General features: G+C 39.3%; 1 protein-coding gene across 5 annotated transcripts in view; it reads right to left on the bottom strand.

Moving 5' to 3' along the window:
• plce1 (phospholipase C, epsilon 1) overlaps positions 1-12,987 on the bottom strand; it is an 82,812-nt gene extending 69,825 nt beyond the window's left edge. For 3 of the 5 annotated variants that reach the window (XM_042396666.1, XM_042396668.1, XM_042396669.1), the window contains exons 1-3: positions 12,860-12,987; positions 1,340-1,498; positions 92-756 (exon numbers count right to left, since the gene is read on the bottom strand). In XM_042396666.1, coding sequence (XP_042252600.1) covers positions 92-756; positions 1,340-1,466 — 792 coding nt within the window. In that variant the 5' untranslated portion in view covers positions 1,467-1,498; positions 12,860-12,987. Of the gene's footprint in view, positions 1-91; positions 757-1,114; positions 1,210-1,339; positions 1,499-11,620; positions 11,686-12,859 lie in introns of those variants that run through there. The other 2 variants (XM_042396667.1, XM_042396670.1) reach the window with 2 other exon arrangements.
• Positions 12,988-18,151: the final 5,164 nt, after the last annotated feature.

The following is an 18,151-nucleotide window of genomic DNA, read 5'->3' as shown; positions in this document are numbered from 1 at the left end:
GCGCACATACAGAAACAAATAAAGGGGGTGATGTAGCCTAGATGTAGTGAATTAGCAGGTAATCAGTGCTAGTACCTCCCTCCTTTATTACCTTGTAGAAAGCCAGCATAGACACGGGCATGCTGCTGCGGCGGATGTGGCGGTGGTTTGGCTGAGAGGGGCTCGGGCTGAAGTGAGGACTGTGAACAGGGCTGGATCTGGGGCTTGGACTGGATCTGGGGCTGTGGCAACAGTTCATGTTTGGATTTGTGTAAGGGCTAGGGGTGCAGGAGCATCGAGTGCTGCCAGTTCTGTTTCTGCTTGCATCCACACCCTCACCAGTGATGTCCAGCTGGCACGGAGATCCTTGTGAACCTTTCCCAGGTATCGGAGTAACTGTGTTAGTTATTCCTTCGATTCTTTTGCCAGCCGCCCACTCTGGATAAAGTTTTTCTCCCATGCTCCGGAGTTTTGAGCTGTAATCCAAACACTCATATTCCCCGTCCAAAATTGTGCCTTCCCCACTGTCGCACGACAACTTCCTATATAAGACAAGGGAAGGGCTACTTTGCTGTTTTGACTGCCACAATTGGTCAGAGTACTGTCGTACTTCCCGGCTGTCATTTGAGTGTCTGGCTTCTCTGCTGGGCCTGCTCCCAGTAGACGGGGGTGAAGAACGCTGAGGCAAGACTACAGCCCCAACCTGTGTCAGATTTTCTTCAGTAGCCATTGTGTCTCCCTGGTTCGCCCAGCTTTGTCCCTTGTTTTGCTGCAGCTCTGAAAAGAAGTAAAAAATTCTATTGATGAAATTTATCATAGCAGCATTTAGAAGAAATTCAAAATTTTGTCATTTATTTATCTGAAAAGCATCAGTCAAATACATTCTACCAACACTCTCTAAATTCCTAACACTGGAGAGGCAACTTTTCCATCTCAATTAGTGGCTCCATAAAGCAGCAAGAGGAAATGAAATTTGCAGAGGAAATTAAATTTGCAGATTCAAAAACCCATATATTGTGCTAAGTGACAGCATTCTTGTGCTTATAAACTCAACTGGTCTAGATGGGTGATGTTAGGTTGTCCTGCTTTCCCATAATTCAAACCTATGTTTCAAACTTCACTTTAAAATACTTACTTAGACAATCAGAAGGGTCCACATCAGGTCATGCTGCACAAAAGTCCTTAGCCTCTTTTTCAGCTTCAGTATGCTTTCTTGGACATAGGCCTGTCCTGGAGCAAATATAACTTCAGTGTCCAATGACCTCTTCAGTGACTAAGAAAGCACATCGATACAGAGTGTGCTCTGTTTGTGTGGGTGTGTGTGTGTTGTGGAAACAGAAGCTTGTGCAGCTGTACAAACCACCAGATAGAGAAACACGGAGGTGACCCTGGAGGACTGAGGAATTTCCTTGATAGTACAGTTCACAGTCACAGCTTACAAGGCCATGTGTGCGCCAGTGTGCACTAGTTCTGATTGGTCCTGACATGTATCTGTGCCATGGTTATCCACTGGCAGGTCCTGAGAGAGAAAGAGAGAGAGAGAGGCAGAAGGAACACAGACACATCAGTCAATATTTTCCTGTGTTTTCTGGTATTAAAAGGGTAATTTTCACTCTATTTTTTTTAATTCACAATAAAATAAATGGTCAATTGTCACGCTGTTAAAGTACATTCAAAGAGAATAATAGGGTGAGATGGTTAGTCAGCTAGTTATACAAATGCGAAAAGGAACATGGAGTGCAAAACAAAACATGAGAAACACATAAAACATATTTTACTACCGTTTAAAATATGCCAATTTTCTCTCTCATTTCCTTCCGTGCTCCCTTCTTTCATCGCATCAGCTTTCTTATCTATAGCTATTCAACTACATCACTGCAAAGTGAGTGGGCCATTGTGCCTGAAACAACTGAATCAACAAATGCTGAATTTAAGCGAGAAGGGAAAGACAGAGGGAAGGAACAGCACTTATTTTACACCCATCAATACTACCAACTTTCTGGGGCAATAAGAATAAAACTATAAACAGTACATTTATTCCCACTTCCTGAGATGATGTATGAGGTGTATGAAGTTTTGTGTGCTCGGTATGGAGCAGGGGTTTTGAACGTCTGACACTGTGGGCCCCCTCCCAGACAAAACTGAGACAACTGCAGCCCCTCACAAACCTCTGATATCAATAATTGAGTTTGTTTGGACTATCACCCCTCTGAGGTACTTTTTTTTTTTATTCTTCAGTAATGTTGTGTCTTGGAGAAATGGTTCAGTTTAACTCCAAAGGAAAAGCTTAACAGTGGAAAGATGTACTTCGAATAAGTCATATCATCACCTCAACACCAAAGTATCAACATTTCACAGCATGCTGCTAGTAAAAAGTGGATATCAACTCTGTTTATACCACAGTTATCTTACCATTATCATGAGCTTACATTTTGCAGATTTGGAGAAAAACAGTGTTGATTGGACAGTTTTACATACACACACACACACACACACACACACACATATATATAAATATATACATATACCAATACTGTGATATATAAATATCACAGTATTTGATACACTCCCCCAGTCTTCCCTCAACACACACATACAATTGTTATCATTATCAGAATTTCTGATTACTATAATCAGTTTGTTTATTTGTGATACTGTCCAGCCCTGTCTTTAAATGAAACAACACACTAGTTAAAAGAAGCCGGTTATGCAAAAAAGTATCTGATCTACATCCATGACACTAACAGGCGTCCCTATGAAAGTCAACAGTCAATTTTATATGGCTGGTATTCATCACACCGAGCTCTGCAGTAAATAGGGAATGATGTCTCTCATCCAATACCACAGAAAATGTTTTTTTTTCATTTCCTCTCATTCTGTCCATATCAATCTAGCACACTAGTAGGGAGTCATTATGCAACATGCTTGCAAGAAATAAGTCCATAACAGACACTCTCACCCACAACATGCAGGCTTACTAATTGTGTGGTTCTGGTACCATCATGGTGGCCAGCGACGAATAAATCCAAAAAACTAGTACCCGAAACCTCATAATTAGAGTGACCACAGCCCTCAATTCCCTGCCAAAATGCGTGGGCCACAGTCGGAATGTGGGACTGACCCCGAGAGGAAGGACCAGCCTCAGGGTTAGACATTTAGTGAGTGTGTGTGTGTGTGTGTGTGTGTGTGTGTGTGTGTGTAGGGGGGGGGGGGGAAATACCGACAGGCAGAGAAGTGGTAGCTTAGCACATAGATTCTTGGTAAATTCTAGCGGTCAAGGCATTCAAGTCTAGCCCACAAACACACACACACACACACACACACACACACACACACACACACACACACACACAAGTATATCAAGGTGTCTGTGTTGGATGTCTGCAGCCTCTTTTCACGGCTCTGTGCTACATTCACACAAGACAAGTGCTCCATTCATAAGCCGGCAGTGACATCTAACCTTCATACGACTTCCTCTACTTTACAACTTTGCCATTGACTTTTGAAGCAACTGATTTGATAGTTCCAAAAAGATAACCTTTAATGATGGGACATTCGGTGATAGCGCTGCTTGATTTATGATCTTTTTGTTAAATGCCAGTACACTGTTCCACACATCTACAATGGCACTCTGACTCAACTGAATCCAGCACTTCATCATAGCAGAACAAACCCACATCGAGGATTAGACAGCGTTATTGTTTTACTGGTGTTGCTGAGGCAGTTTTAAAAGAATAAACCACTCCTGTAGTAATAAATAGGAGACATGACCTCATTTTGCATGGAAAACATGCAAAACTACTTGATATGGTTTGCCAATTATTTTACCAGACCCTGCTTACCCAGTGTAATTCTGAAAATCTGCTTTGATAATACACATAACAAGTTTTTCACAAACTATTTTTGCAGCACATCGACACTTCACATTGGTGCCTGTGGAAACTGTATATATGACCTTTCATAAAACGGATTTGGGAAGTCAGGGAAGACAGGTTTGGTGACCATGGAGATTTGCATAGTATTTACCTTTAATAGACCCTTGACCTCCCTTATACAAAAAATAAAATAAGAATAAAATAATTTCCCAGATGGTATCAATAAGGTTCATCATATTATACTTATCTAATAAAATATGTTAAAAAAAGCATAAAATGCTACACAAACATGCAGTATGTTAGCTCAAATACTTAACTAAACTAACAACAAGTTCCAGGATAATGGATTTCATTGTGTCAGTTGCACAATCTACCTGCAACACCTTGCAACACCTCGCCTGGAGCTACACTTCTGATTGAGAGCAAACACATTCAAATCTAATAACATGCTGAAGGTGGTTTCTCTCAACACCTCTGACAAAATACAGCGAAGAACCTTTTCATCTCCATTTTTTTTGAATGTTTACAGGGAAGATGCTTTGTCATGGTTAAACTACTCAAAAGTCAGTTTTCAGAGGCCCGTGTCATCATCAGCAAGTCATCAACGATCATGTCAGATCACATTTTTGGAGTACTCCGTTCGTCACAGTGGTGAGAGCCCACTCAAGTCCGTAACAGGAAGAATCTCGCTGGCATGTGTCACAGCGAAAAAACAGGTCCGACCAGATGTATCAAACGTTGGCAAAGCATATGTGCAAAACTTTTCGCAACTACATTTGACAGTGTATTTCTTCCCGGTGCCTGTGTTATGGTTGCTACTCATGCTAGATATGAAACAAATCATAAGCATGCGACTGTTTTTTCTTTTTATATTTACCATAATAATGAACAAATTACATGTAATCTGTGTTCATCTCTCTGTGAGCCTGTGTTTACATGCCTACATTCCCAACTGCCTAAAATCCAAAATCCAGTTTGGTATGTAAAGTATAATTTGTTATGGGCAACTTGCATTGAGATGGGGTGTGGTCATGGAAGTGAGATAAGCAGCCAAAGCACAGGCAAGTCTTGGCAAATACTAAAATTAGAGGGAGTAATAAGACATGAAAGTGAAACTAAATGTGTTGCAGAAAAGTCATGATTAAAAACATGTAAGAGACTGACATCAGTTTTCTAATTGGTGACCATCTGTGGTTTCAGTCGCGGCCGTGCAGATGATGGCTGTCACGTTAAGGCTGATGTCATTTCAGGATGCAAAGTGACACGTGACGCATGTAAGGGCATGAACCTATCCAATTATGGGTCAGGAGGGCAGTACTAGCATAACATTTTGGTTACTCGAGGCAAGAGGTTGCATACTGTAACTTTAAATCCCGAAGCCATGTGCCTTGAGGCATGATAGACAGCTGTGAATGCCATCAAGCTAATTTAAAAACACTCTGAAATTAGCAACAGGATAGCACTTCCACACTGTGTTTACTTAACATGGAAGCGTGTGGATCTAAAGTAAGGTTTGAAATAGCCTAGTTGTGCTACAGCTGCTCATTTAGTGTCTTTCCTCCATAGCAGTGCATTTAATTCTTATAATTTACAGAACTAGCAAATAAACGGCAATAATTAAGACAGCTTTACACCATAACTACAAAGTAGGCCTGTAAGAGTGAAATTTACACACTGCAGAACGGTAAGTAATAAAAAAGAATGATTAAATCTCTGCGGTTACAAAACCTGAAAAACAATTCACTCACACACACACACACACACACACACAGTTCAAAGTAGCTCTTGTTATCAGCTGAACTGTGACCCTGTCCGGGAAAGCAAATGGCTCTTCCCGTCTAAATCTCAGCCTTGGGCCAAAAACACAGACAGGCAGACACACACGCATACACACAGGAAACCAGGTCACACTGACTGACAAGTGCACTGACCAAGAAAACCCTCAATCACTTCTACTTCACTTGATGTATTATAAAGAATATTATTGTCCAGCACAACTCTTTATGTCAGGCATCCTGTCCTATGAAATAGCACGAATTTTAAGTTTAAAGTATTTGGATATAATTTTATGAAAATACTTACATTTAATGTAGGTATATGCCTCTTTAAAAAAAAAAAGTTTTGTAAATCAAATACTTCAGGTTTTCCTGGTCATTCAAGATTCTGCTTAATCCGGGATAAATGAGTGAGAGACAGAGAGGGAGAGAGCAAAAGAGTGTGTGTGCGCACGTGTGCATGTGTGTGTGTGTGTGAAAGAATGATATGAAGGGATGGGCCTTGCACAGTCAGCAACCAATCAGATTGTGTTTTTGAAGTTTGTATATAATTTATCGGCATATATCTTAACGGTCCAGTGACACACACAACTATTTCATTCCAGACACTATTAGTGAATGGTTTCTATTCTAAATGAGATACTGTATATCTATGTTGGTATAAATATACATTTTTTTTAAGATAAGTGACGATAAACTTTCAATATAATAACTCATAAATAATCTTAACTGTAATTATATAATGCCAAACAATTTTCTTGATTTCAATGATTTTGCAACAATGTGTGTAGATATCTCGTTTTGGAATGAAATCAAGTAACAAATACACAAAAGATATCTGCGAGCACAAGATCAATATACACAGCGGACAGAAATTAGCATAATCATCCCGACACTCTTGTTCCACAAATTTTACTGCGATGACTAAGAACCATGATCCATGAGCACTTTATTCTTTTCTTATTTGTGCCTGGCAACATCAAACGTTTGAAACAAAATTTGCCTTGATGACCCAAAATGACCTCATTTTTAGAGCTGGAATTAAAAACCCGAAGCATCTTGATGGTGTAAACACGGCACAACATCCCAAACATAAACAAGAGCACACTAACTTCTAAACAAGGATTATGAATTGATTTTCCTAATCCACGTCTAATTCCTTTGCTCCTTTTATCATGCTAATTTGTGGCTGTGCTTCATTTTGCTCACAGGTGCACTAGATAACATGCACTTATACTCCTGATGATGTTGGTTTTTATACTACAAAACACTATACAACACTATATGTAGTTCAGACTATCACAGACAGGCTCAATCCTCTCAATTGTAGAATACTAAAAAGATACTGGAGGCATTTTTTTTTTTCCAAAGTGACAAATGCCTCAAAAATGAGCTTGTATACTGGTTTAAAAGGGCTTGAATACTTCAATAAAAGCTGGGGCAAAACGCTGTAATCTTAACCTCGCGGCTAAAAGACATGGTAAAATAAGGACAGACAGTTTACTGCCCATCTTGTTTTAAAAGAAAACTGTTAGGTACACTGTGCATTGAGATCCAACCTTTCCCATGCTGCAATAAAGTGTAACACATGTTGATGAATGCAAAAGGAGATGATCTCAGCACCTCTGACAGTTCTGAAGAAAACTGGATATAATCAGAATCAGATGGTTAAAACACTGTGAATAACTTTTGTATTTTTGTGTGTGTGTCAGTTGTTCCCACATAACATACAGGCCATGTTACAGTATCTCCATGTAGCACGGACATGCATACGGAGACTTGTACTTGTCACATGAACACCTGTGAAGTCTCATGTGTTACCAGAGAGTTTTAGTGAATCTGCTGGCATCTCTGAACTGCAACAATTAGTCGATTAACCAATTATTCCATTGAATTAATTGGCAATAATTTTGATAATCAGTTCCGGCTTCTTAAATGTACATTTTTTCTGGGGGTTTCATGATAAAAAACTGAAAATCTTTGGGTTTTGGACTGTCAGCCAGACAAAACAAGACATTTGAAGATGTCACCTTAGAGTCTTGAATGAAAATAATTGTTAGTTGCAGTCCTAATAAGGTCTCCTTTATGATCTTGGTTAAGTGATAAACTGCCAATGCAATGTGGAGTGTCATTTCTTGCTCCAAGGGGAGGAAGGATACAATAGCGGTGAATACTGGACTTACAGTGGAAAGGAGGCAAAAAATAGGACTGCAATGGGAAGTCAATACTGCTTTGTTTTTCCTTGTTGAGTGAGTACGCAACTGTTGACAAGTTAGTTCATCAATTCATGAATTTGAAGTTACACAACTCTAAAGTGGACCTCGTTTTGTTTCCAAGTTGAGACATTCAACTAGTAATTGAAATGATGGAAACACTCATGCCCTGTGTGATTAATAACATTTTTATCTGATGGGTCTTCAATCAAAATGAGTAACAATTTGTTTTAATGAGTTTGGGTCCCAGGACTGGAATAGTTTTTCAAACCCTGTCCTAAATCAGTGTTTATCCCTTCAACGGGGGGCCTTCACTCTCGCATAAAAGCCTTTTTCTAATGTTCATTCATGAGGGATTATTTCACAACTCATCCAAACGATGACTCACAGCCTGGTATGTGATTAGGTCCTACTTCACATGCAGCACAAGAAAGTAAAGCCCTGATCAGTGAGGTACACATGGGTTATTGGTAATAACCTCCACACTTCATATTTAAGACTTTCTTTTACAACACAGTGGGATGGATAAAGGAAAGTAGGAGATGTGGAAAATGTAAAATGAGAGCTGGATTCAAACGGAGCTGAAATGCCACTTATCCTCCTGAGCCTCCAAAACACTGCTAAATACTTCACACTCAGATTCAGCATTGGATCTTTAGCATTCCTCCAGCATAATAAGCAGGTCAGGGAGAGAAGGAATCCCCTTTTCTGTTGTGAAGGGGTCACAGGAAAAAAAAAAAAAAAAAAAGCTATTCTGTGAGACTACAATAGATAGACGCTCCAACTGGTGTCACGCGTCTGCAAGCGAAGTAACAGTCACGCAGTAACAACGCAGATTTCCACTAGAAAACCTTCTCAGTCACAAAGGGGAGATGTAAATGAAGACAAGGAGGCAGATTTGTGAATGAAATCTAAGTTTTTAGAATACTTAGGTGTTACTAAAAAGGTGACTATTAGTACTATGCTAAATCTAAAACACTCCTTTTGATAGACAAGTGAGTCAAGTAACACAATTTATTACATTACTATTAACAAATATAACCTGGAGCAACATGCAAATATTTGTATGGCCACACTTAATGCCAGCTACCATAAAGTAAATTTGTCCTGCGAAAACAACAGTAACCAACGGGGCAGAGTATCCAACAATTTATGCATCATGTTCTTAGATGGCTCCAAACCACAGTGTACACTGATGGCTTATTAAGAGCTTAGCAGACATTAAAACAGGAATAAAAGAGATTTTTATTGTATCAGTAAACGTCCCATCAGGCATTAAATGCACTTACAGAAAACCCTGCACAGTTCTCTTTAAAACTGAGGTAGAATAAGCCCCCTACATGCAAAGGACCCCCCCCTCCCATCCCCCTCTTTCTTTAACGCTGGGGGTCAGAAAGAAAAGACGCATCATATGACTACAATACAATCACATTCCTTAAACTGGTCGCCATTGAAAAGAAACTGTTACCATGAAGCGCAAAGACCTGGACAAAGGGTGAGATGTGATGGCATGTGCTTTAGAGTACCAATAAAAATCCACCAATAAAAACAAAAGTCCAATCAAAAAACTGACATGGCGTTTCAACCCTACCCAACACTGAATCGCTGCAGCGTTCAATAAGCCAAAACGCTGCTAATGGCTGATTTTTATTAAAAAACATAATCTAAAACAACCTCAAACTGCTGATGGATTAATAACCAGCGGACATTAACTGTGCTGTGAATTGTGGATTTAATTACACATGACAGTCAACCATCGACAACAAACTTAAAAAAAGAACACGTGAAAAGTCAAATTACATTCTTCATACTTCTGTTATTATTCATTTTTACAATGGGAACAATTAAATAGTGCCTCGACTGAGGAAAGCAATTCAACAAACTTTTGAATCCCAACCTGAGTGAAGCTTGAGCGAATTCAAAGAGCTCGAATTGGCCCGAACTCTTGAGTGTCAAGCCCAGCCAGCTTTGGGCAGAAAATCACAGCAAGTGGGTAAGAACTGATGGAAAAAACACTTTCCATCTGCTTGCCTGTAAATGTCACAGAAGAAAGATTAGCTGAACAGAATGTGAACTTTATCCATAACCAGATAAACAGGATGGCATTGCATTTATTTGGAGAAATAAGGGCACAAATATTACTCTTCATTTGAGGCAAGTGCTTCCAAACTTTTGGGTAAGGACCCAAAATGAGTCACATGTCTGTTCCTGGTAGGTCCCCACAGAACAAGGGTGCTGGTTATGCTTATATTAGTCATGGTCAGATAATGAGGCCAAATTGGCAAAGGGTTACACTAATAAGTTGGCAATGTGGGCCTACACACCCTGAAAATCTTTAACGCTGTGATCTGTCAGGAATTACCAAGGCCGAGGAATGAAATTACTTTAATTCATGAGGATTTTATCAAACCAGCCACACAGACAGCTCACAAATACCGACACAGCTGCATGGGAAACACACATGAGCATGTCAAGAGACTCCATCGTCATTAAGGGGTAAAGCGAGAGAAAACGATCTACCTTTCCACGAAGAAAAGACAAGAATAGGGATGAAACGACAGCCTGCAACCCCTCTGCAGGTTACCTTTCATTTTCAACACAGACTCGCTCTGTCAATAACAAAATGAGAGGCCGGTTAATGCTGCGAAAAGTGCTGCAAACAGAACAGACTTTTCATGCGAGGGACCTGGAGAACATATGGCTTTGATTAGAGGGCAGGGCAGAGAGAGACGCCAGTGGAAACTGTACAGAAAGAGAGAGAGGTTCTGTGTGTGTGTGTGTGTGCGTGTGTGTGTATCAGTGTAACAACAAGAGGGAGAGGGCTGACTCAAGAAGGGGTGACTGTATTTTCACGGTGAATGAGTGTGCGAATGCTAGTGTGTGCATGTTAACAAAGACAATAAAAGATGACTCAAAATGGGGAAGGGAGGCTGCTGGACTTGAAAAAAGAAAGACACTGGTACCTGTCTTTTTGAGTGTGTGTTTGTGTCTGTGTGTGGCTATAATAACAGAAAGAGGCATAACAAAGGTGAGACACGCCAGTAAAGATGATGGCGATAGTGCAAAACATTCTCTGTGACCTTGTGGCCATCAGTTAAAAGGTTTTCACGGATAACATTCCTGTTGCTGTTGATGAACGTTACATGAACTAGTTTATAGTCTGCTTTGTGCCATCTGCCATTATTTTTTGGTTTCAGGAGCAGATTACGTTGTTGGGAACAGAGTCGATGTTATGTAAGTGTACAGCAATCACAAAACATATGGCTAACTACCATCAAAATTTCACTAAAGTGTTCATTCTGTGCAGCCACTTTATTGAAATCTGGTTGCAGCACCAAAGCAAGACTCTCTATTTAGTGGGATCTGGGTTATTACATCTAGATTATTAATTGATTAATCTGTCGATTATTTTCTCAATTGATTGGTTGTTTGGTCTTTAAAATGTCAGACAATGGTGAAAACTGTCAATAAATGTTTCCCAAAACCCAAGACGACATCCTCAAATGTCTTGTGTTACAACTTGTTCATGATAACACATCTTATCTAAATTACTGAACGCAAGACTTGTGTCAGAAGATCAACTTGGGAACAGCTAAAGAGGAAAACCACTTGAATTTCAATACCCGTAACACTACAGCGGTTATCAAGGATCAACAATTTCCATGTCAGATTGGCAGCTGCAGGTTCATCCTTTAATAAAGACAGCAAACAACTTGGAATGCCAATACGCAGAAGATAACAAAGTTTAACGACTTAAAGTGGCAGAGCAAAGACAAACCAGAAAAACTGCAATGTCTTGAGCGGCTCCACAGCTCCACAACATCGAAGCACTTAAAGGGGTTTCTGGAAGAGAGGAAGCACAAATACACAGAATAGCTAGATCGGAAACAACAAGTCCAACCAGTCTCCCATCCCTGTCTGTTACAGATCTCTTTGTCAGGACATCGACACACCTTCTCTCTCCAACTGCTCTAACAGCTGACATGATGCTGGAGCACACACGATGACTGGATGCGGTGTAAGTATGCACAATGGAAACAAACAGACACTTGGGGAGAGGTGAAGTCAAACATAGACATGCCCTTTAACACACTGTCATTTTGTCTGGTAAATATTTAACTAATATATAAAAAGGATGTTCCAAGTGTTTTAGATTTTAAAAAGTGCCAGTTTTGACACTAAGTCTCACTATAGAATCATAGTCACAGTGAGATGAATTTTCTTCATGTGGCTTCTCACTTTGCACTGTAAACAAGGTCCTGTGATCCTGTTAGTGTGTGTCAGACTGTCATATGGACTGTATTTATTCATAAGCTGCCCATGTGTCTCTGCACCACAGACACCAGCAGGCACAATTCCTGTGCTTTTTTTTAAAATTTATTTATTTATTTTTAGTGTTTCTGATCTGGATTGGATTCATCTGAGAAGTAATTCCCTTTCATTTCCATTTGGAAGTGTTTGATCTCCAATTTAAACCAATCGTCACTTTAACAACACAAACAAAACGGGGTTAAAGGTCACAGTCCCCGGAGGGATGCCTAGAGGACCATGTAAACACACAGAAACAAAAACTGTTAAACACCTTACCTGCCGACTAGGCGAATCACATTCAAAGTGAATGAGTGCCAATATTCAGTGTCAGTAAATACCAACAAGTTTTATGGTGTTGCAGCTCCCTCAAAAAGGCAAATAGCAGCAACGATAGAGCCCCCATATTCTCCGTTTCGAAGTATAAAGGGGTTTCTAAGGTTATTTCAGTAAGTTGTGCCGAGTCAAGCTAACACCCACAGTTCCCCCGCATGCAATATCAAGTACATGCAATAACATTAATATTATATAATATTCTGAGCGACTTCGGGGTGCCTGGACTCCAGTTTTGGGAGTCACTGACACCGTACGCAACCTCACATAACAAACCGTACACCCGACCGAGAGACTCATGCAACGCAAAGCCTGAAAAAACGTGTCTAAACTTCTGCTGAGGTGACAGTTTCGGGATGCCGTGGTACAAACTTACCAACCAGTGTAGTCGTATCCAGTCAGCACCCGTCAAAAGTCCGCATACCGGCTATTTCAACACATGTTCTGCTAAGTTTTCGTTGACTCGCTTCACACAAGTCTCGCGGAGGTACAGTTGATGCAGCAGCTCGCGCTACGGAGGGAAACCGCTCTCTTTTCTCTGATGCCTTCAGGTGCTCCTCGGATTTTTTACATTCTAACTTGAAGTTGATGTGGTTTTGTCAAATTGACCACATAACATGAATTTCTGAGTGGCTTTTTTGATTAGTTTTACGATTTAAGTGGGCTTCAGTGGCCACTTGTACTCGAGGTTTTTATGTTTATATTTATTTAAGAAGGGACAATACATGTTAGTTAACATGAGCACTTGGGTCCATCATGTAAATGTGCCAGATTTAGCCACACAGGCTAATTTTCATGTGCAGTCCCTGGCAGGTTGATGCCATATATGAAAAAAAAACCAGGTGCTTGTACATTACTTGTGTATTTCCATTTTATGCTGAACTTCTCAACTACATTTATTTCAGTAGAAAAATATTGCAATTTTTACTACATGCTTAACACCAGATTCATTCAATAATGAGTGATTTTACTTTCCATACATTAAGAAGCCAATATTTTGGTGATATCACTTATGCACTTTTAATTTAGTAAAATGTTGAATGCAGAACTTTTACAATAAAGGATCTCAGTATCACCACTGGCAGCAGCAGATACTGTAGGAAATAGATTTTTATTTAAGTGCGCTTATTTGTATTACGTAGCAAAGATTTTTTTTCAATTTCATGATTCATATTCATTCAATTCATAGTCTCAGGAATAAATATATCAAGTCAAGTAAAGTCAATTTTATCCATATAGCGCCAAATCACAACAGAAGGCACCTTTCACATAGAGCTCGTCTAGACCGTGCTCTTTAGTCCAATTTGTCAGTCCGTACATATATAAAATTGGGAAAATCCTAAAAAAAAAAAAACAAACAAACAAACAAACCTGTTTATTACATCTGATACAATGCAACTATCCCTAAATAAAGTTGTGTTTACATTAATAAACAAACACACAGTACTTGATGAGATCTTGAAAGCAAGAGCACGCGTTCTTTTGTCAGGGTAATTGTAAAAACTTTTTTTAATTATTATATGAATTGAACCAGTCTTGTCGTGGCTGTTTTATAACGTCTAATTACAAAATTCCAATATATCCAACAGCACGCGAAAGCGGCAGTAGCCACTGATATGCGGACAGGAGGACAATAACTCGGAGAGTTTGTGTGTGTGTGTGTGTGTGTGTGTGTGTGTGTGTGTGTGTGTGTGTGTGTGTGTGTGTTAGCGTGTGCGCGCGCGTGTGTATGTGTGTGTGTGTGTGTGTGTCACTACATTGGAATGTCTGGCAACAATTCCCAGACGTTCACATGCAGCGTGTCCTATAGGCTACATCGTTTCCTTTCAGCCCCAAATAATTAGTTTTAGAGCGATTACACTGCAAATTTAAGGTCTCTAAATTTTTGACTACTTGACCAAACCGCTTTCAGTCGATGCTGGCCTACAATTTTTTTGCCGATCTTGAGCCAGATGTGCCGGAGTCCGCATGTGATTACGATATGGTCTGGAGCTAAGACAGGTTAATTGGAGCAGAAAACATTTTAATAGATCATGTAGCTTAATGTGTTCTTGAAGTTGCGTGCGCAGTAAATACATGACATGTGGTTTCATTTATCTCTTGATTGCCTTATTGCTTTATAATTCTGAAAGTAAAAGAGACCGTTTCAGTTGTGTAGTAGTTTCGCCTGTGAACGCACCGCCACACGCCCCCCGAGACAGCGGGAGCACGCGCAAAAGAGTGATGCCCCTTCCACTTCACGGCCTATAACTGCATTTATTTCAACTTGGAAAATGAGGGATTATTTTCCAATTCCCTGCCGCTCCACTGATGGAAGGTCTTATGCCATCCGACAGGAATGTGCAATCCCTCCTTTCTTCCAAACCTCCTCCACCCAGGAGCGCTCAAACCTTTGGGAATCCCCAGTTTCTGATAAAAAGGAGGGCGGGTTACTTTTCCATTATTAGCTATCTATCTTCATTACATACTAACATGTGCTCTAAGTGACACACTTTCATCTGACTTTGTCCTAAGTCCTATCTAGCACTATCAAGTCCTGCAACGTCATGGTTGTGTCATTTTATTGATGGCACGATAGGGATGTAAATGTAGTCCAACGTGTATTGACAATGTCCATACATATCTTCATGTTTACCTGTTTATTACATCTGATACAATGCAACTTTATGCATTGCAGAATTACATTCAAGTGATGTACCACAAGTGTGTTTAAGGGAAAATAAAATGAAGTGAATTAGGGACTATGGAAAGAGGAACTCCAACCAAGAAGAAAAATAGAAAGGAGATAAAGAAGAGAGAGACTTTGATCAGAAACTTATCTTGGTTTTATCTTTTTATAAGTTGAAGGTAAACACAGTTTTAAAGCTTGATGAAAGGAGATATTTCTGTGTCGGGAGGCACACACACACACACACACACACACACACACACACACAAACACAAACACAGATAGGCCTATGAGAGAAATCCAAAGATTGCATGTGTGCATATAATGATAACTTAATCTTTTAAGGCTATCTTGGACACACACCTCTGACCTTATCTGACACTGTAAGTGTTGACTGTTTCTTTTTTTCTCTTCTAAATAAACTTCTCGAAAGCAAACTGCAAAATGAACCTGAACTACATCTCCCATTGGTTGTTTGGCTTTGTTTTGCAATGTACATTTGATTTTAATTAAACGACTATCCTATTAAATCAAATGTGAACCTTGCTTAATGCGATTTTACACACTGACTTCTGGATAGTTTATGAAAGACTTTTAACATGTCGAAGCAGGAAAAGCATAGGTGCAATAAATAACATATATGATGGCTGAATCACATTTAGTTTATCTAAATTTATGAGTCTGGTATATAGTCACTTTGAAAATATATATACCTTGGACACTTGAGTGGAGCTGAGCCATTGTTAATGTTATCAGTTCCACCTGCGCTTTTCCTGCTATGACAAGTCAAAATGTCTCCAGTGAAAAATACAGACGGGTGACAAATCAAAGGAAAAACTTACATAAAGTGTCTTAGCCATGACTGATTTTCATACTCATAAAACCATTCAGTGACCCCTTATACCCTGTGGATGGGAAATTGTCATCCTGGAAGAGAACAATCCCATCACAATAGAAATGTTTCATCATAGGATAAAGGTGATGACTAAGAACAACTTTGTATTGATTTGCATTGACCCTTCACTTTAAGGGGACAAATGGACCAAGCATTAAAGCCTGTATCGTTCTCTTGGTGTACGCCACACATGCACTCGCCCACTTGTCTAGAATATGCTGAAGGATGACTCATCTAACCATATCGCTTTTTTCACCACTGAACTCTCAGATGTGCATTCATCTTTTTAATGAGGGGTTTATGCATTGCAACCCTACCTGCAACCTACCTCCCATAGATCTAAATGAAGATGTCACTTTAGTAACTGTTCCTATTGAAACACTAGCCAGCTGAAACATGGCCAGTCTTTGTGACTGAGGCTCCCGCCGTCTGTGCCCGAACAATGAACCCTCTTTCAAAGTCACTTAGATCTTTTCCTCTTGCCATCTTGATACAAAATCAGAATTAACTAGGCCTGTTCAGCATTTTTATACATGCCACAGAGCATGACTGGATGTTAATTGCTTAATTTTACCATGCAGTGCACCTGTGTGGAAGTTTCCACATTCATTCATTGAGGTTTTTCCTTTAATTTGTCACCCATCTGTATATCATATAGCTTGTTCATTCAGTTAATGACTGCAAAGCATTAATAGAACCACAAGTATTTGCAGTACAATAACTTCAAACTACCTACCATAACTTTTAACAGATTTAAGGATACTGATGAGAAGAAACATCAGGAGCCAATTTGTATTTTTGTGGATCCCACCCCCTGCTGTCAGGAAAGGTTCATTACATGTTTAGTAGTAAGATATTACCATTATACAGCTGTTACTGATGATAATGATAACAATAGTATTGATCATAGTAGAAGTATCATTGTTCATTCTACTTCTCCCAATACATAAAATCAATAAAATGTATCCTATAATAATGTTCTTTGTATATAATGGCTCTTAAAAAAATCAATGGGTGTAGCCTTTACTGTATAGGTGTTAGTGCTTTGTAGAAATGAATAGCGATTGCCTGTTGAAACTGAATGTAGAGCTTTTTTTAAAAAGTACAAAAAGCAATTTTTCACAGTGAGTGTACAACACAATCTGTTTGCAGTTAGCCCTACTACAGCGGGTGCGAGACTTGGTTTTGCAAGATATGGGTTATATTGTCACACAACGAAAAACAGCTATTCTGCATGAATGCACAATGCCTCACAAACGTGTGTTGTTTACAAATAAAGGGGAAATAAACAAAGACCTGTGCAAATGCTCACAGAGACAAATAACCTGCATGCACATGTACATACACACATGCATAAAAACACAATGACAACAATCCACTCAGCCAGGTACCATTCTAAGTACTACTGTCAACAGCTACCTGACTCAGTGGTTTGTAAAAAAAGGTTCTTTGGCAATAGCCTAGTTTGTACCATTGTCACCTATTGAGTCATTAGTGGAGCCGGGTTACACCATTGGCTTTGGGGACAATGATGTAAGCACAGACAACATCCCTACACAGTTACACAGTTTGGGTCTGTTCCACAAGTTTCACTCACATTTCAAACAAAAAGCGTGATTTCTGAAAAAGAAACAGGTTTACAGAAGCTTGAAAGCACAAAAATAACCTTTTCTCAGAAAAAACACAACTGTTTCATGTTATTAGTCAAGACAACAGACAAAAATCTATGAATTCATAAAGAATTTATTACTGAATCACAATATACTAAATAGAAACCATCACTATGCAGAAATATATACATCTTGTAGAATATGTCGATGTAATACATTACAGAAATAGTAAAATAAATACTATTAAAGCATAGTTATAAAACACTAAAAACAGTTTTAGTAGGTTTGTAAGGCTTATAGGTCCTGAAACAAGTGAATAAAACATTTATCTACCCATCTGATGGAAATACAACACATTGTGCTTACACTACCAGTGTTCAAGTCAATGAAGCTAATATTCTGAGAAGAAGAAATCTATGTCAAAGCAAATCAAACAGTAGGAGCACAAAATGAAGCACAGTGCTTTTAATTAAATTCCCCCTCACTAAAGTATGA

Source organism: Thunnus maccoyii, chromosome 20 (assembly GCF_910596095.1).
Source record: "Thunnus maccoyii chromosome 20, fThuMac1.1, whole genome shotgun sequence".
Classification (NCBI taxonomy): Eukaryota; Metazoa; Chordata; class Actinopteri; order Scombriformes; family Scombridae; genus Thunnus; species Thunnus maccoyii.
This window is presented reverse-complemented; position numbering and strand designations above follow the sequence as displayed.